This window comes from Labeo rohita, chromosome 9 (genome assembly GCF_022985175.1).
Source record: "Labeo rohita strain BAU-BD-2019 chromosome 9, IGBB_LRoh.1.0, whole genome shotgun sequence".
Lineage (NCBI taxonomy): Eukaryota > Metazoa > Chordata > Actinopteri > Cypriniformes > Cyprinidae > Labeo > Labeo rohita.
Window position 1 is genome coordinate 42,151,066 of NC_066877.1, and position 20,115 is coordinate 42,171,180.

Here is a 20,115-nt window from a genome sequence, read left to right on the forward strand (position 1 = left end):
CAAATGACCTTTTGATTCATATATCCAATTGCAGCATGAACAAAAGATCTTTTGTAAATATTTCTCTTTGCACTAGGCATTAAAAAGCACCTCTCAGAGCAATGGAACAAACTGGTTGTACGAAAGACGAGTCAAATCTTTCAGAATACACTCTGCTTTTCCACCACATCCAACACAGTGGCCAAAATATTGCCAAAGTATTTTTCTGCTTACAGGTGGCCATACCAAGAGCTTGTTATATTTGTAAACAATCTCCAGTGTGTTCTGACTCACTCCAAACCTGCTGATTCTGCATATAAAAAGAACTGAATCTATTTAAAGAAATAGCTATTTGTTCAGTAAACCACTGTTTAATAAACAAAAGCAATTTTGTTTTCCCCCCTGCTGTAGCAAACTGTAACGTCAAAACTGAGGTACGTACCGAACCATCATGTTTGTGTACTGTTACACCCCTAGTCAAAATATCCAAAAAATTCTTAAATGATGACATAAGTAAATGCATCTTGAGCAAATAAAATACATGTAACATTTAGTCTTGTTTCCTGGGGACAAAAAAAACTAAATTAAGCAAATTCTGTTTAAAAAAAAAGTAGAATGATCTGCCAGAGGGTTAAGTTGAAATACTCTATTATGGTTTATGAAAGGTTCATATTTTGGTTTTGGGAGTCCCCAACAACAGGTTGACATGCATGCAAGGTCAAAAAACACTTTCATTGTCTTATAATATGCATTTATTTATTCCTTATTCGCGCTATGATATATTTTCACCTTTGCGTGAAGCTAATCTGCAGCGAATAGGTCCGATGACCGAGTCTGTCGTGATTGGTCTACTGCATGCATGAAACAGAAACAGAACGCCCAACACCATTACATTAAACACCCAAACAGCAATAACATATGGGTTAGAACAACGCAGAAACGTATTAATAAAGTACTACTTTATACACCAACATATTGCTCTACTCTTTATTAGAACTCCAAGTAATAAAAACAACAAATGTTCACTATTCATTCACACATTTCTAGACAATTTCGAGCAAACAGATATTGCTGTTAGCCAGTTAGCCAGAGACCTACAAGCTGCGCGGAGTGAACACAACACACACAACTAAATACTTATTTTGCATGCTACAGAGTACATGAGAGCACCAGTTTTTAAAGGATTACGCCACTTCCGGAATAAAAATGTCCTGGTAATTTACTCACCCCATGTCATCCAGGATATTCATGTCTCTCTTTCTTGAGTCGCAAAGTATTTAAGGTTTTTAAGGAAAATGTTCCAGGATTTTTCTGCATATAGAGGACTTTCATGGTGTTCAGTGGATTCAAGTTTAAAAAAAATGTAGTTTCAATGCAGCTTCAAAGGGCTCTAAACGATCCCAGCCAAGGAATAAGGGTCTTATCTAGCGAAATGAAAAATCCAGCCTTTAGTTGATCCTAATAGGCGCTCGTCGTCACAGCTGTAGACATGACGGCTTTCTTCTTTCGTGAGGGGGCTTGGCGCCACAGCATCTTTGTTTCCAGGTGGAACGTTAAAGAACGCGACACACACGTCTCCTGAAAATCCTGTAAAATCTAACCAATCCGATGAGGACTTCGAAACAGCTAAGTGTGCCGTATACATCAGACGTTTAGCCAACATTCTGTGGACGTGACATGAGGCTGATACTAACATCCACAAAAGCATCTAATTTCAGTGATTTAGAGTGGACTCTTACTTTTAAGAGACCTTTATACACGGTGCACTTTCAGATTTAAAACTGCAAGATTTTTCATTCACTTAGAGCTGTATTACACACCGCATGAAAGGTAATTTACAAAAATCCACAATAAGGGCATTTTAAAACAAGATTATTTTTCTTAACACACTGATAGGTAATTTGTTTTTAGCAATTACTTCTAACTCTGATACATTAGTAGGGGAGCAATATGGGATGGTGTGACAAATACTATCACAGTTAAGACTGCTAACATCAGTATTGAATCTTCTAAAAAAAGTTATTCATATCATTGAAAATGTTTACATGCACACCTGTAAGCTGATAACGTCTCAGGTTACGCATGTAACCATGCCTCCCTGAGAAGGGAACGAGACACTGCGTCCTCTAGGGGTCGGTAAGGGGAAAGCCTTCAGCACGTCTGGGTCCTAAAGCATACATCTAAGCACAATAATAACATTGGCCGGCGATAGCCTGTGACGTCATTACTAGCACAACCTTTCCACAAAGGAAACCCCCTAAGAGGAGGGGAGCACTGCTTATGCTCGACCAATAAGGAGAGCAGCCTAACAGGGAGGCAAAAAGAGGCCTAATGACCTGAGGCTGCTGCTCTGTGGAGCTTCACGGGTCCAATAAGTGATGGTCTCAAACGCTCAGTTGGGAGCAACATGCTCAGAGGTTACCCTCAAAGGTGAGGGGAGCACTGTTTATGCTTGACCGACAGGAGAGCAGCTTAGCAGGGAGGCAGAAAGAGGCCTAACAACTCGAGGCTGCTGTGTAATGGAGCTCAAGGAGCGGAAAACCAGTAAGAGGTGAACTCAAATGCTCAGTTGGGAGTGGTCATGCTTAAAGGTAACCCTCAAAGGTGAGGGGAGCTCTGCTTAAGCTCAACCAACGAGGAGAGCAGTGTAACAGGGAGGCAGAAAGAGGCCTAACAGCCTGCGGCAGCTGCTAAATGACGCTCCAAGAGCGGAGGACCTAAGAAGAGGCCTCAGACACTTGATTGGGAGCCGTTTGCTCAAAGGAAACCCTCAAGGTGAGGGGAGCACTGCTAGGCTCTGCCAGATAGGGGCAACTTTTCAGGGTGAAACTTTTGGCAAGTGGCCAAACCACCTAATGTCATTGAGGCAGAGCTCAAGGGGAAGAGGAGTGGACCTTAACCAAGGGGAACCCAGCTCAACCAAGCAATCATTAGCCCCAGGGCAAAGCACCTAGCTCTCAGGTAGAGAGAGAGCTCACAAAAACCCACCCAGGACCAGCAGGCTCACAGAGACCCTCCCACAGTAAGGGAAGCATGACCGTGTCTGGGGGGATTGGGTTGCAGAGCAACCGCAAAAGTTGCCATAGGAAATGGGATCCAGCTCAAAAGAGATCCCACATTCCAACCGGAACCCATCTGCATAGAGGCAGAGGTGGCAGCGATGGCTCAACAACTCTGTATAGTAGCATATAGAATTCTGTGGAGCAGCGCCCTTGGCTCTTAAGATGAGACAGGCCCTCAAGACACAACTGGGAGCGATATGCTCATAGCTAACCCTTGTAGTGAGGGGAGCATTTCCAGGCTCGACCAGAAGGAGATGCCAGGTAGAAGGGCAGTCTGGCAGGGCCTAACGAGAGGTCGTGAAGTGACACAGTTAAGTGTCGCTTTGTACCCCCTATCTCAATAGAGAGCATGGGTCCCAACCAGGCCCAAAGGGAGAGGACTCGAGTCCTGGGGTTGCAGCACTATACTGGGGACCTGAAGGCCAAGGAAGCTCCCACGGAAGCCTATTTGGCTGCATGATCCAGCAAGCATGATGACCCTGTAACAAAGTCAAAAAGGTACAGAGACAGGTCCACATAGCGCTGCAGAGAAAGCTAGTTAGTCACGTAAAACTAGCAATAGAAATATGAAGAGAAAGTCATACAACCTGAGAAATGAGTGCAGTATAATGTGGTTATCCGATAAGAACATGATATAAATCATCTGTCTATTAACTGCAGACAGATACCCACATCATACAATTCCATAGGAAATTACTGATAGGGCAGAGATTTCCCCATCAGGTCCTTATTAACGTTCTGTCCATGACCCGCAAATTGCAGGTAAATACAGATCATTCTCACCGCAACGCGCGATGAACACAGCGAGGGCATTCAACTCCCTTGAGAGCTGAACGCACTTGCTCTTCACCACACGCACAACACACGAGCCACGTGAAACTGCGGGTATCAGAGCAAAGCCTCTGGCGAGAGAACATGCACTCCTAGTTGTGCTTAGCTTCTGCTAACATAAACCATCGGTCACTAAAGATGGAGAAGAGGGTGATGTGTTCTCCCAGTGCCCTTTTATACTGTGGTCATACTGGTAGTGACGTCACAGGCTATCACCACAAATGTTATTGTCGTGTTTAGATGTATGCTTCAGGACCCAGTTGCGCCGGAGGTGTTTCCCATAGCAACCCCTAGAGGACGCAGTTTTTTTGGGGGGGATAATTTTTTTATTGGTTTTGCATAGAAAGGGTCATATACAATTGTATACAATTGCTTCTTTACCAAAAAAAAATGTCAATCTGACCCTCTGTACCCCTCCAAACACCCAAGAGGACGCAGTTTGATGTTCCCTCGAAATGAAACTCAAAAATATCAGCTTACTAAAATAACCAATTTTCCCAGTTTACATGCACATCAGTAACCTATCAATGCAAGTAAACCATGCTGACTTCTTTTAAAATAATAAATCAGTCAAGCTATGTCAAAACATACTCATTTGTATACCTGTCTCCAAATATTCCATATGTTTTCAGTTGTGATGTTAAAAAAAGCTGGCAAAACATCATCAGGAAACTTACAGCTCATATATTATCCTGTCATGCAGTTAAAGATGCAGCGTTTTAAATGTACCACTTCTACTTTTGCTGCATGAGATGAGAACACATTTTTATCATTTTCTGGGTCATAAAAGAGTATGTGTTTGTATTGAAGTTTCTAGTATGCCTAGGAAGAGCTTGATTAGCTGGTTAAAGTGTGTTTAATTAGGGTTAAAGCTAAACTCTGCAGGGTACCAGCCCTCCAAGACTGAGTTTTTCTTTCAGTTTATCCCTATCAACACTTTTTTACTCTCTGAAAGTAAAAAGGTCGCCACTGTAAAATGATCTCTTTTTATCACTCAAACAAAAAAGATTTCAACCCATGTCTTATTATTAGGGAAAATTCTGACCATTTTGGTCCGAATCACATTCTTCTCATCATCAAAGTAGTCCTAAAGTTGCTCAACACAGTTATTTGTCCATACCTGAACGTCTCTAGTGATGACTGCTTGCTGCTTGAGTTTATTTCTCCATTTAGGTAGCAAATGTATAACATTATAGTCAGATTGTCACAGTGACAGACATAAGTCATGTGACACACAACACTGAAGTTGCCAGCAGATGGCGGATCTCCCTTCCTGTGTTACTACAAACTATTGCTGTATATGAAAGCAGTATTGTTAAAAAATGTATATCTATAAATTTATAACACTTTATATTATACAGATTGTTTCAAAGCCGCTGTACAGTCTCCTTATGTTACACGTACGAATAAACAGCGACATCATCATATCAGAGCATTTGGATGTGTTTTCTTGGGACTTAAAGTTTGGATTCAATGGAACAGTGCTATTTGGATGTTTGGGCAAAGCGTCTGAACTTCCGAATAAACAGTGACATAGGTGTTTGAATAACTTTATAAAAAATCTTCCCTTGCGGTGCATGCAATTGCTTTTTCAGATTCAGTGGTGAAATATAAAGAAGCACTTAACACTGCACAATAGAGCCCTGCATTTCAGCCCTAGCCTGACGGGCCCTGACATTTTTACGCCCCTAGGGCCGGGCTTCGGGCCAGTTTTAGGCGTTTCCTTATTTTTATATTTTAGACATCCACCAATTACTTATGAAAACAAAAAATCTGCGCTGGTGGAAACAACACGAGACTTCACTTTTACTTTCGAAACTGGCTCAGTAGGCATTTAGTGTCTCAGTCAGCAGCAGCGAGCGCACCTTCAGCACAGCTGGAACAGTTCCGCATTCAAGTACATGTAATAGGCTCAAGCTTGCTGCAAAGCACCGGCAAAAGTTATTACCATAAATGTGTTGGGGGGAAAATAGTAAGGAGATTTTTGAATTATTTATTAATAAACTATTGTATAGTCAGTGTTGCAGGGATAAAGTTTCCTCTTTGGACGTACCTTTAGAGAGAAAAGCATCTTTACAGATTACATATTGAAAGATTTTTTTGTTGTCGATTTGTTTTATTTCGTTAAGTAATAATTTAGAGCTTCACTCAGTTGTATTCGGTGAGTTTCGGTTCATTTTTGTGAAGCGCTCCTGTTGAGACGACAGAAAGCGCATGTTTATGTTCTTTATTTTATAAAAGAACCATTTGCAGCATTCTGTTGATATTGTGAGTGCACACAAATAAAAGTCCATGTCTTGCAAAGCGGCTTCAGCTTCCACTCTCTGCACAAACGATTGAATATGTGCCTGATAGTGCACATTTGTAGGTGTTTAACGTTTAAACTAACATTGTTTTATGCTTGAATTGTTTATTTTAGGGAAGTCGTGATGATTTGAAAAGGCAAAATTGATCAAACAGATTATGATCAGTCTTCTGCTGGCGAATGTTACTTTAAAAAACCAAAACTTATATTTAACGAACAAAAGATCTGAGATCAACAAACTTGTCAAACCATTGTCCCTAGCTATTAATGCCATCACCCCAATTCTTAAGAAGCCTGGTCTTGATAACACAGTTCTACACACTTTTAGACCAATATCAAACCTCCCATATGTTGTTAAAATACTTGAGAAGGTAGTTGCAGCACAACTGCAGTCTCATTTATAGAAACATAATCTTTAAGTCTCTCAATATAATATTCAGCATTGAAAAATGTTTTTTGTAATTCTGACTTGTTTTCTAGTACATCTATCTAAACAGTCTTGAATCGAGATAAATTTATTTGAGATCCGCTCTGATCAGACCCAGTCAGAGACCGCTTCAGTCCAAGAATCCACTCCTGAGGCCGCTCAAGTCTATGAATTCACTCCAGAGTTTGCTCCAATTTACGAGTCTGCTCCAGAGCCTGCTCTACTCTATGAGTTTACTCCAGAGCCTGCTGTAGTCTACAAATTTGCTCCTGCTTTATGAGTTTGATTCAGAGCCCATTCCAATTTCTAAATCTGGTCCAGAACGTGCTGCATTTATGAATTCGATCCAGAATTGGTTTCTAAACCTCCAGAGGTGGCAGCTTGTGCTGCAGAATTTGGTGGTGGAGACCTTTGGCTCCAGGCCATTTTTCTTCACACAAGATTGGCCCACCATCCCTCCCCCTGATCTGCCTCCATTCCACCTCCTTCCTGGACCTTTTTGCAATTTATTGGAGGTGAAGTGAAGAGGTCAGAATTGGAGGGGAAACATGTGAAGGAGGCAGAGAAATCACTTAAGAGACAACCGGCATGAGCCAGGCCCGCATCTGGGCTGAACTGATAACTTTACCCAGGAAGACTACTACCTGGGACAGAGAGCTCTTGGCTAAATTGTTTTTTAGCCAAGTTTAATATTTGTTTTTGAAATAACTTCATTTAAAAGTTGACATTGTATGCTTTCTATTATTTCTACATATTTCTCATGTCTGTGTGTCAAGTATTTACTGAATTTTAGTTCATTTTTGTGATGCACTTTCAGAAGGAAGTTCATGGAGACTGAGATAGCAGAAAGGGCACCCTGTTTGTTTTCCTTATTTTACAAAAGCACAGAGTTTTGTTGTTATTGTGAGTGTATAGAAATAAAAGTAGACCCTTCACAGATTTGAATAATGTATTGCTCTTAGCTGTACGATCTGTTGTCTTTTTTAGCGTTCTCAGGAAAAAATATCTCTGAACGACCTATGAGGGTTAACTCACTCAAGAGCCAACAGACTGACTGCTTAGGTCATAGACTAACTAACTACCATGCAAAGCAGACAGATCTCACTGTGCAGCTTTTTGAAAGCAGAATGATCTAGGCAGATTCATCCAAGGTGCAGAGGAGTTTGGCCAGAGAACCTGGAGGGCCACCATCGTATGGAGAGCAGGACTAGTTTGATCAGCCACAGAGTAGGCTCTGGATACTATGTAGCTCTGCAGGACTCAGAAGGGTGTACAGCCTTGCCGGTCTGTACTGGGGACATGGAATGCAAAGATGCACGCCAATGGCCACTTTGATGGAAGGGGCTTCCCATACCCAATTTGCCTGAAGCCGTCAAGGAAATGAGGGCAACCGGGACTGAAAAATGGACGCAGACTGAGAACGGGTTCTCACCATAAACTTCCAGGAAGAATGTGGCAGATCTATGATAGGGGGCTCAGTGGCAGCGTTCCAGCTGCAGAGACTATTAGTCAAGTTGGCTTTGAAGCTGAACACTTCAAGCCAAGGTCCTCATTGTCATTGGTGAGTCTGGCACCACCTGGCTCACTATGTGGCAGGGGATTGGAATCCTTGATGGAGTTCGCACAACCAACACATACACTGACCAAAATTATAAACGCAACACCTTTGTTTTTGCTCCCATTTTTCATGAGCTGAACTCTAAGATCTAAGACTTTTTCTATTTACACAAAAAGCCTATTTCTCAAATATTGTTCACAAATCTGTCTAAATCTGTGTTAGTGAGCACTTCTCCTTTGCTGAGATAATCCATCCACCTCACAGGTGTGGCATATTAAGATACTGATTAGACAGCATGATTACTGCACAGGTGTGCCTTAGAGTGGCCACAATAAAAGGCCATTCTAAAATGTGCAGTATTACTGTGTTGGGTGGGTCCGGGTGGGTCCGGGGGGGTCCGAAAACCAGTCAGTGTGACCACCATTTGCCACACCCAGTGCAACACATCTCCTTGGCATAGAGTTGATCAGGTTGTTGATTGTGGCCTGTGGAATGTTGGTCCACTCCTCTTTAATGGCTGTGTAAAGTTGCTGGATATTGGCAGGAACTGGAACACGCTGTCGTATATACGCCGATCCAGAGCATCCCAACCATGCTCAATGGGTGACATGTCCGGTGAGTATGCTGCCCATGCAAGAACTGGGATGTTTTCAGCTTCCAGGAATTGGGTACAGATCCTTGCAACATGGGGCCGTGCATTATCATGCTGCAACATGAGGTGATGGTCGTGGATGAATGGCACAACAATGGGCCTCAGGATCTCGTCACGGTATCTCTGTGCATTCAAAATGCCATCAATAAAATGCACTTGTGTTCGTTGTCCATAACATACGCCTGCCCATACCATAACCCCACCGCCACCATGAGCCACTCGATCCACAACGTTGACATCAGCAAACGCGCCATACACGCTGTTTGCCGTCTGCCCTGTACAGTGAAAACCAGGATTCATCCGTGAAAAGAACACCTCTCCAAAGTGCCAGACGCCATCGAATGTGAGCATTTGCCCAGTCAAGTCGGTTACAACGATGAACTGCAGTCAGGTCGAGACTCCGATGAGGACGATGAGCATGCAGATGAGCTCCCCGTAGATGGTTTCTGACAGTTTGTGCAGAAATTCTTTGGAGGTCCTGGGCTGGTGTGGTTACATGTGGTCTGCGGTTGTGAGGCCAGTTGGATGTCCTGCCAAATTCTCTGAAACGCCTTTGGAGACGGTTTATGGTAGAGAAATAAACATTCAATTCACAGGCAACAGCTCTGGTGGACATTCCTGCAGTCAGCATGCCAATTGCACGGTCCCTCAAAACTTGCGATATCTGTGGCATTGCGCTGTGTGATAAAACTGCACATTTTAGAGTGGCCTTTTATTGTGGCCAGCCTAAGGCACACCTGTGCAACAATCATGCTGTCTAATCAGTATCTTGATATGCCACACCTGTGAGGTGAATGAATTATCTCGGCAAAGGAGAAGTGCTCACTAAAGCCGGGCTCACACTACAGGACTCACCTAACCGATTATGAAATCTGGTTGCAGCGCACACATAAGGAGAATCTTTGCAGATTATCTTCCCTGAAATCTTAAACATGCACACACTACAAGATTTGAAAATTGTGGCACATCACACACTACAAGATATTAAGATTATCATGACAGAGTGTGTCATGATTCTGTGTCTTCTCCTTTTCCCTTTTACCTGTGTGCTGTCACTGTCAAGTGCACGTGGGTTTTGTTTTCATCCTGTCGGTTCTCACCCTTACAGGGTGGAGCAATCAGCGCTACTCACAGCGCTGCGCGCTCAATCAACCCACACCTGTTGATCATTTCCTCTGCCTATTTATTTGCTGTCTTTGTCTTCTTTCGGCGTGGATATGTCTTTTGGTGTTGTTTTGCTTTACTAAACACTTGTGTTCTGTGTCCAGGATCCACAGGCGAGATGTTAAATGCTTTCTATGCGGACTGTGAGGCCGGATTGGAAGCGCTAGACCGTGCTCTCTCCGATTGTTCCTCGCTGCACTCTGTCTCTGTGGATGCAGCGCTGGATTGCCACTTGACTTTATTCGCCTGGCCTTTTTGTTTTTCACCTTTTGCTGCTTTGTGTTCTGAAGTTTTGAATAAACTTCCACTTTTGTTTGAACTGCATTTGAGTCCTCCGTCGTATCTTTTAACAGAACATACCCACCAATTATGGACTCAGCTGAGGATACAGAAGTCCGCCGAGCGATCGTTCAACAAGGCATCCTCCTAGGACGCCAGCAAGAGGAGATAAATGCATCGCATCAGGCCGTGACCAACCTTACACAACAGCTCGTCGCGATCTCCCAGCGCCTCGACCAGATTCAGATCAGCCCGCTGACGGTTCCGGCCAAAGAGGAGATGCCCACATCACGCCGATCCGAGCCCCGCCTTAATCCTCCGGCTCCTTACGCGGGTGAGCCTACTTCTTGCCGTTCCTTCTTGTCGCAATGTTCCTTGACCTTCTCTTTACAGCCTTCCTGTTTTCCCACTGAGAGTTCCAAGGTTGCATTTGTGATTATGCATCTTATTGGGGTCGGTAGAGAAGGGGGAACAGCTATGTGGGACAATGAGAGCGCATGCTGCACTTCCTTCACCAACTTCTCCAAGGAGCTTCGGAAGGTCTTTGATCGGTCAGCTCTGGGTAATGAAGCGGCACGGGCGCTTTCTCTGCTGCGTCAAGGCACCAGGTCGGTGTCGGATTACGCTATTGAGTTCCGCACACTCGCCTCATCTAGCGGCTGGAACGACAAGGCGTTATGGGACCATTTCCTCCATGGATTATCGGAACGCATTAAGGATGAGATATACTCCCTAGAGCTGCCCACTACACTCGATGGGCCAGTGGAACTCGCCACGCGGGTTGATTTCCGCCTGACCCTTAGGTCTCAACATCTCCGCACTGACACCATGCACGAGAGCTCCGATCCCTCACCTGGCGCTAAAGGAGCCACACCACCACGACTTGGGTTCTCTGAGGAGGAACCGATGCAGATCGGCCGTGCTCACCTCACTGCCCGTGAACGCCGCCACGCCATCGGATCACCAACGGTTTGTGCCTCTATTGTGCAGAGGTGGGGCATGTTGTCACAAGCTGCCCTCACAGGAAGCAACCCCCCTCTGGAGGATGGTCACACACGGTAAGCGTGACTGTGGCTCTGCTGCCCTCTGGTGGTCGTACCACTCTCCAGGCAGTTGTTCAGTCAGGGGGGGGTTAACCATCCTGTCGTTGCTCTCATTGGCTCTCATTGACCAAGAGCTATCGACCAAGAGCTGGAATATTCCAGTTTTTCCCTTAGACAATGCTGTCTCCACCAGTACACTTTGTGGAACTCCTCTCACCAAGATCACATCTGTCACTGGACTTGTTCACTTGACCACATCTGGCAATCACATTGAGGAGATTTGTTTCCTCCTCATTCACTCTCCCTCCGCTCCCATAGTTTTGGGGCATACCTGGCTTACCAAGCACAACCCTCTTATTGATTGGGCTCATCATATGGTAGTAGAGTGGAGCCCTTTTTGTCTGTCTCAATGTCTGGTGTCTGCTTCACCCCCTGTAATGCCTGATTCTGTGTTACAGGAGGAGTTGGTGGACCTGGTTAATGTTCCAGAGGCCTACCATGACTTGAGAGCGGTGTTCAGTATGACTGTGCGATAGATCTGTTACCCGGCACTTCTCCACCTAAGGGGCGCCTTTATTCGCTCTCCGGTCCTGAGAGGGAGACCATGGAGAAATACATCAATGATTCTCTATTAGCCGGTATCATACGTCCTTCTTCCTCTCCAGCTGGGGCGGGGTTTTTCTTCGTGGAGAAGAAAGATGGTTCGCTCCGTCCCTGTATTGATTATCGGGGACTGAATGACATCACGGTCAAGAATAGTCACCCCTTGCCGCTGATGTCTTCAGCCTTCGAGCTCTTGCAGGGGCAACCATCTTTACGAAGTTAGACCTACGCAACGCTTATCACCTAGTTCGGATTAGGGAGAGGGACGAATGGAAGACCACCTTTAACACTCCTACAGGTCACTTTGAATATCTGGTCATGCCCTTTGGACTTTCAAACTCCCCCGCGGTCTTCCAGGCACTCGTTAATGACGTGCTCCGAGACATGGTCAACCGGTTTGTATTTGTTTACCTCGACGACATCCTGATCTTCTCCCAGAACGAGCGTGATCATGTCCAGCACGTCAGACGAGTGTTACAGCGGCTTTTAGAGAATCGTTTATATGCCAAATTGGAGAAGTGCGAGTTCCACGCGCAGTCAGTTCCGTTCCTGGGGTTTATTTTGTCGCCAGAGGGCATTCGAATGGACCCTGCTAAAGTAGAAGCAGTTGCCAATTGGCCCACCCCTGATAATCGTAAAGCGGTCCAGTGATTGCTGGGGTTTGCAAATTTCTACAGGCGGTTCATTCAAGGTTTTAGCCAAATCGCCCTGCCTCAGACTAGTCTCACCTCCACACGAAGACAGTTCTGTTGGTCAGAACAGGCTCAGGAAGCCTTTGACAAATTAAAGAGCCACTTTGTTTCTGCCCCCATCCTTAAGAACCCAAACCCGTCTCGCCAATTTGTAGTGGAGGTGGATGCGTCAGAGGTGGGAGTGGGGGCAGTTTGTCCCAGAGATCACCCACTGACGACAAAATACACCCTTGCCCCTTTTTCTCTCGTAGTTTTACCCCCTCGGAACGGAACTACGTCATTGGGAATAAGGAGTTACTGGCCATCAAGTTGGTGTTGGAGGAGTGGCGCCACTGGCTGGAGGGCGCGGGGGTTCCTTTTTTGGTTTGGACCGACCATAAAAATCTTGAGTACACCCGTTCCGCCAAAAGACTAAATTCTCGACAGGCCCGCTGGGATCTATTTTTCGGGCGTTTTAACTTTAACATCTCCTTTCGTCCAGGGAGTAAGAACGGCAAACCTGATGCGCTCTCATGGCTTTTTGAAGCTGAGACTGACTCCACCTCTCTGACGCCCATCGTGCCACCCAGCCAGGTGGTTGCGGCAGTCACCTGGGAGGTGGAATCCAGAGTCCGCGAGGCGCTAGGCGGCGTCCCTATCCCCGCCGGTTGCCCAGAGGGTCTGTTGTTTGTTCCTAGGCCGGTTCGAACCAGCGTCCTTCAGTGGGGCCATTCATCCAAGCTAACTTGTCACCCAGGAGCTGCTCGTACCATTTCGCTGATTAAGCAAAGGTTTTGGTGGCCAGCGATGGCGCGGGATGCTCACGAGTTTGTGTTGGCCTGCCCGGTTTGCGCGGTGAGTAAGGGCTCTAATCGTCCCCCAGTAGGGCTTCTCCGACCGCTGCCTATCCCTTCGAGACCCTGGTCCCACATTGCTATGGACTTTGTCACAGGCCTACCCCTGTCTGATGGTCCTCACTGTGGTGGACAGGTTCTCGAAGGCGGTTCATTTTATTCCCCTCCCCAAATTACCTTCAGCGAGGGAGACAGCGGCCATTGTCTTAGATCATGTTTTCCGCATTCATGGCCTCCCGGTGGATATGGTCTCTGACAGGGGTCCCCAATTTATATCTAAATTCTGGGCAGAATTCTGTCGTCAACTGGGGCCGACTGTGAGCCTCTCTTCTGGTTACCATCCGCAGACCAATGGTCAGTCTGAGCGGGCCAATCAGGACTTGGAAAGGGTCCTGCGTTGCGTTGTGTCGGCAGAGCCATTGACTTGGAGTTCTAAATTGGCCATGATCGAGTATGCACATAACTCCCTCCCGGTCTCGTCTACGGGTTTATCACCCTTCCAGTGCTGCTTAGGCTACCAGCCCCCATTATTTCCCTCTCAAGAATCCGACGCTATTGTTCCATCCACGCATGCGTTCATTCGGAGATGCCTCCGGACATGGAGGCTCGCCAGACAAGCCCTTATCCGGACTGGTGAAAGGAACAAGGCGTCAGCGGACCGTCATCGTTCTAAGCCCCCACTTTACGTTTGCGGTCAGAAGGTTTGGTTGTCTACCCAAGATATTCCACTTAAGCTGCCTGCACGTAAACTGGGACCTAAATTCATTGGACCGTACAACATTACTAAGGTGCTTAACCCGGTGACGGTTCGACTCAGGTTACCCCCCATGCTTAAAAGAATTCACCCCGTGTTTCATGTATCCAGAGTCAAGCTCGTCATTCGCTCCCCCCTCCAACCCCAGACCTCGGCCCCTCCGCCTCCTAGACTCATCGAGGGGTTGCCTGCCTACACGGTATGACGGATTCTCGATGTGAGGCGGAGGAGTAGGGGTCACCAGTATCTGGTAGACTGGGAAGGTTATGGTCCAGAGGGGAGATGCTGGATTCTGGCTCGTGACATTTTGGAGCACGCTCTCATAGACCAATTCCACCGGTGTCATGGTGAGTCTTCTGGAGATGCCAGGAGGCATCCCTGAGGGGGGGGATTCTGTCATGATTCTGTGTTTTCTCTTTTTCCCTTTTACCTGTGTGCTGTCACTGTCAGGTGCACGTGGGTTTTGTTTTCATCCTGTCGGTTCTCACCCTTACAGGGTGGAGCAATCAGCGCTACTCGCGGCACTGCACGCTCAGTCAACCCACACCTGTTACTCATTTCCTCTGCCTATTTATTTGCTGTCTTTGTCTTCTTTCGGCGTGGGTATGTCTTTTGGTGTTGTTTTGCTTTACTAAACACTTGTGTGCTGTGTCCAGGATCCACAGGCGAGGCGTTAAATACTTTCTATGCGGACTGTGAGGCCGGATTGGAAGTGCTAGACTGTGCTCTCTCCGATCGTTCCTCGCTGCACTCTGTCTCTGTGGATGTGGCGCTGGATTGCCACTTGACTTTATTCGCCTGGCCTTTTTGTTTTTCACCTTTTGCTGCTTTGTGTTCTGAAGTTTTGAATAAACTTCCACTGCATTTGAGTCCTCCATCGTATCTTTTAATAGAGTGAGCGCCCCATGTGATCTTACACAACAGATTGTCATTTCAGCAACTAATTTTTACATATGTTAGCTAGCATGCTAGCAGCTTTATGCACTCTCTATGTTGAAAACTGATAAATGAAAACTTGCTCCATGTGGTTGTGGTATGTTTTCAACATGTTATACAGACAGTGTTACTACAGAAACATAAGAAGCAGTTTCCTCCATTTCCACTATCCAATAGACCATGCAGCAGCTGTTTTGTGGTCACGCATTGGCTGTTGTGACGTAATCATAGCCGTGATCATCCCGATTTAAAATCCTGAATATCAAACATGTTTGATATGATCGGGGTGGCCCGATTTGTGTGCGAGCAGATCAGGAGGTGCAAGATTCGATCTGTGAATGTCTCACATTACCAGATAATCCATGCCGAACATCGGGACCGATTGAGGTGCTAGACAAGATTTTTGCTCCGATTCTCGGAAGGGGAAAATCGAGGCAAAATCGGGCTAAAAGTCCTGTAGTGTGAGCCCGGCTTAACACAGATTTGAACAGATTTGTGAACAATATTTGAGAGAATTAAGCCTTGTGTGTACATAGAAAAAGTCTTATATCTTTGAGTTCAGCTCATGAAAAATGGGGGCGTTTATAATTTTGGTCAGTGTAAAATGGTATGAAATGATAAAATGGCATTCAGCACCGACTTCTTATATAGTCAGTCTGTTCCGCTGTTTTGGCAGGCTGAAATGCCACTTATTTGTGCAGCTAACACAAACGTGAAAAAACAGGCTTCAGTATTCAGAGTAAACAGAAGTCCTCAAACCATTTCATGCAATGTAAGAGGCCATTTTTGAAAGGGAATGAAGCAATCAACTCTCTTGGAATGGATCATTGAAGAATTGACAAAAGATTTGTTTAAAAACAGGTTCATTCAGAACCAAAACTTTGTGCTCAGAGATGCGCAAATGCACTGATCTGACTTTGTTTGAAAATTATATTGTTGGCGAAAAAAAACCCCACAATATTGTGCTAAACTGTAACTCACTCATTAACTGCTTGTTTTCTTAATTGTTATATAAAATTAATATCTAATTTGTGGTTACTTTATTAAACACAGTTTGTGCTAAAAACTTTTTTTTTTTCAATTATTGGATATCTAATAGCAACATTAATGTGTCTATGTTTGATTTTAACTTTATTCAAAGTAAAATCAAGCTTCTGAAGCAAAGCCAGTGAAGCATATTCATTAATGTTCTCATCTTCTTCTTTGCTCCTGAAATAAGCCAGTCATGCTTCATCACAGCTCATTCATTAAAGGCCTGTGTGCCGTGATGGTGTAATATTTGAGGAAACATTGGAGACAAATTAAGTGGTCCAGGACAGTCAATTAGTGAGGTCAACTACTAATTAGAATATTTTTTATGGTGGTCAAATAATCAGTTAATTCAAAGACAAAACAAGGGTCAGTATTGTTACATCCATCAAAACAGCACTTGCGCAAGCCATCGTCAATAGAACGTTTTAAGACACAGCCACACCTCATCAATTATTTACTTACATTACTCAATTGGAAAGAGAATACTCTACTAGTTTTAAATTTGCCTTCAACTGAATAAAATGCTTTTGTCAACCACAGTACCTGAAAATTTGTTTTCAAATTATTTGAAAACTGAATAAAACTGGAAGGAAGTGACCATGAAGAATCTTATCTCAATAAATTCTTGTGTTTGAATCTTTTGGAACTGAAATCACAGAGCTCAAAACATGGTATATTGAAGTGATTGGATGGTAAAAGTGATTCTATACGAAGGTGAAAGATAGAAGGTTATTTCAGATGTGAAGCAAGTTTTCTTGTTTGATGCAAAGATAGATAATGGAGCAGAAAATAGTTCCTTTGAATTTCAAGTTGACAGTGAGTTGTCCAATGCAAAGTGAGGTTAAAGGTTGTGTATGTTATGATATTTACTTGCCATGCAGCTATTGTATTACAAATTTCAAAAAACGGAATTACAAAAAAAAAACGGAATTAAATTATTCAGACACTATGACCTGATCATGTTCTGCAGAAGTGTTTTTTTTTTTTTTTCTTAATTGCTAATGTGACCTTTTTACACCACGGACTGAACAAAATTAACCATTAACAATTGGTCAATAAAGTATTGATAGTATATAATATTGTCATATTAACAGTTGTCCGAATTTTTGGTTGATTGTAACTCATTTCATACATTTCTTATCAAAGTGATCTGACATTATCAAGATGAATTTATTCTGTCAGTTTAACAGTTTGACGCAGTTCTTTCATATTTTCCATTTTTTACACTATAGCGAATAAACTGTGATAATGTGAGAAATGTGAGGTGTCTGAATAAATTTTGGTTTGACTGTATATAATTATCAAACTTCGAGGATATTGCTTTCCTTGATATGAGATCTGATGAGGCTTTCCTTCAACATAAATGCATAAAACAAATAGTTTAAAGCTTCAAAAGGTATGAAAAATCACTACTGCACAGTATTCCAAGGCTTCTGAAACAATATGTTTGCTTTGGGTGATAAAAACCTGCTTGTTAATCTGTCTGGTCATTTATGGTAATTTTGACAAATTTGTTTGTGCATATGACCACTCAAGTGCAGTAAGTCGTGAAAGAGAACTTCATTCACAAGCATGCAGCTTATTGCAATCAGCATGTCAAACTCTCTTATTATTTATGTGTGCTTCTTTAGTACTGTATATCATTAGCTTTAAATGGTACCATTTTTTTTAAATTATATAAACCATTAGAAAATCGTTTTTTGAAATTTGTGTATCAAGAGAAGTGAATGAATATTTCCCCCCACCCCTATTATTTATGCTTTGCTTTGGGGTCCTGATCACCCTGCTAGGGCTTATTCTGTGATAATATCTTAATGGACAGTATGCATTTCTTAATACATGGGAAGTAGGCTTGTGAGTAAATAACTTGTGAGTAAATGTGTATTAATATGGCATTATTCTTCTCATTCTTAGCTCCCGAGTCCATACGTGGTCAATAATACACAACTGTGCAACCAGATCTGGTCTGTAACCAACTGGCCGATACAACATTCTTCATTGTCATAACATATGCTTCATTGACTTCTTACTGACAGCTACTGGAATGAATGCAGCATCATGCACACATTTTTGAAAAAAGGAATCACTTTTACAGAGGAAAAAGTGTGCAGTATTCGACTGGTCCTCCATGCTCCAAACTTGATTTAGGATGCTGGTTTGACTGAAGTCTTCATCTCATGTGAGTGGCTGAACTATTTAGTAAGGTTTATTTGCTTATTTGCTGACCAAACAACATGTAAATGTAGTGTACATCTATATATTTATTTATTTTGTAAAACGACTGCTAATTTTTGCAGAGATAAAACATTTTTATAGTGGAGCAAGTTACTTAATAGTCTTTTTATATGTAAATCAGCAATTGAATACCATTTTCCCACTGCATTACAGTACTTTATCATCAATACTTTTTGAAAAGTTATTGCATAACTTGTTGAATGTGATAAAAACCTACCTTAGTAAAACCATGGTTATTTGAAGTAATGGGAGCCTTAACTTCTCACAAATCCCGGAAATCCTCACAAATTCCTGGTTTGCCTTGAAACCATAAGAGCAGCCGGGATCCTCCTACGAACCGCGGAGCGTCCGCGACACGAGCGGCGGCGGCAGCTGCGGACTCGCGGCTCCTTCGCGCTTCCTTCCGATGTTCGAGGATCAGATGTTCAGCGGTCAGGGGCGCGACTCGCGTGTCAGCAGCGCATCTCCGTCGCTCCGCCTGATCGCATGTCATCCTTGATCGCTCGCTTTTCAAACTGCGCTGATGTTACGAGGCGAGACTCAATAGACCTGTTTCACACCACGATGGAAATCCGATCCCACGAGGGAAGAAGCTCCAGTAAGAACACGACTCCGCCCGGTTTGCAAACAATCACTCAACACGACTGTACGGGACAGCGGGGTACAACCCAAAACACGTTTTGACACAGCAAACTGCTGTGTAAATCCACATTAAGTTAATAGTATATTTTATCCACGTTAATTTCAAACCTGTCTGGTACAAATATGTAGCTTTGTTTCATAATCACATTGCATGCGTTTTTCGTTATTTACCTGGAAAGAATGCTAGTGAAATGTGATAACATGACCCGTAGGTGGGGTAACATCTGAGGGGCACGTTGTAACATGATCATATGACAGCTTTAAATGTTATCTGATCAAACTAAAATATTTTGTCAGTAAAATACATTGAACTTTTTCAAGTAAAGTAATGCTGTTTTTTAAGAATTCAAAATAATCTAATTTTGGAGTTTGAGAGCTTACACATTGCAACCATACTTGGGACGGCCCTTATCGCAACACACAGCTGTGCAGTATAGTTCAAAAGAATGTGGGCATATAGATGAAGAAACACGTTCAGAAGAACAGATGAACACAACACTCTAGGTCTTAAAGAACACAAGGCACATAAATGAGCCAAAATGCTTTACATTTCTTGAAATAATCATTGAACATTAAACCTTGACTGTCTTTTTTATTCTTCACCTGTTTCTGGTGGTTTCTCATTAAAACTCATAAATTTAAATAGTGTAAATTACATTTCTAATGTCACAGAACAGCATAGTTTGATATAGCGGGGCAGACTGCAACACAGTGTTACAACGTTCCCCATCATGTGCAACTGGAATTTTACAACTGGTTAGTGTCTTCTGCTAGTCTAAACTGACCAATAACAGATTGGAACTTAAAATAATAGCAGATTTGTGTCATTTTAAATGAATACTAAAAACAAATTACTTCAGCCAGAAATTGACTTTTGCTATTGTAGAATAAATGTGCAGCGATGGCACACTTTTTTTCTTTATTTAGTGTTGATATAGCAGCTATACAGTACATTTGGTTATGCCAGCAACTGTGGAAATACTTAAACCATTTGTGTTACAACTAACCCTGCGGTAGTTTGTGCCCCGTGCATCCCTAATAGTGGGGCTAGTTGACACATTTCGGTAACCAGAGAGGTTAGCAACCCA

The 20,115-nt window shown here is 43.5% G+C and overlaps 1 protein-coding gene across 2 annotated transcripts in view; it reads right to left on the reverse strand.

Moving 5' to 3' along the window:
- The window catches only part of LOC127171041 (growth hormone receptor), a 56,594-nt gene extending 37,443 nt beyond the window's left edge, over nt 1–19,151 (reverse strand). Inside the window, exon 1 of one of the 2 annotated variants that reach the window (XM_051119457.1) lies at nt 18,603–19,151. In XM_051119457.1, coding sequence (XP_050975414.1) covers nt 18,603–18,616 — 14 coding nt within the window. In that variant the 5' untranslated portion in view covers nt 18,617–19,151. The remainder of the gene's footprint in view (nt 1–18,602) is intronic. The other variant, XM_051119456.1, reaches the window with a different exon arrangement.
- Nucleotides 19,152–20,115: the final 964 nt, after the last annotated feature.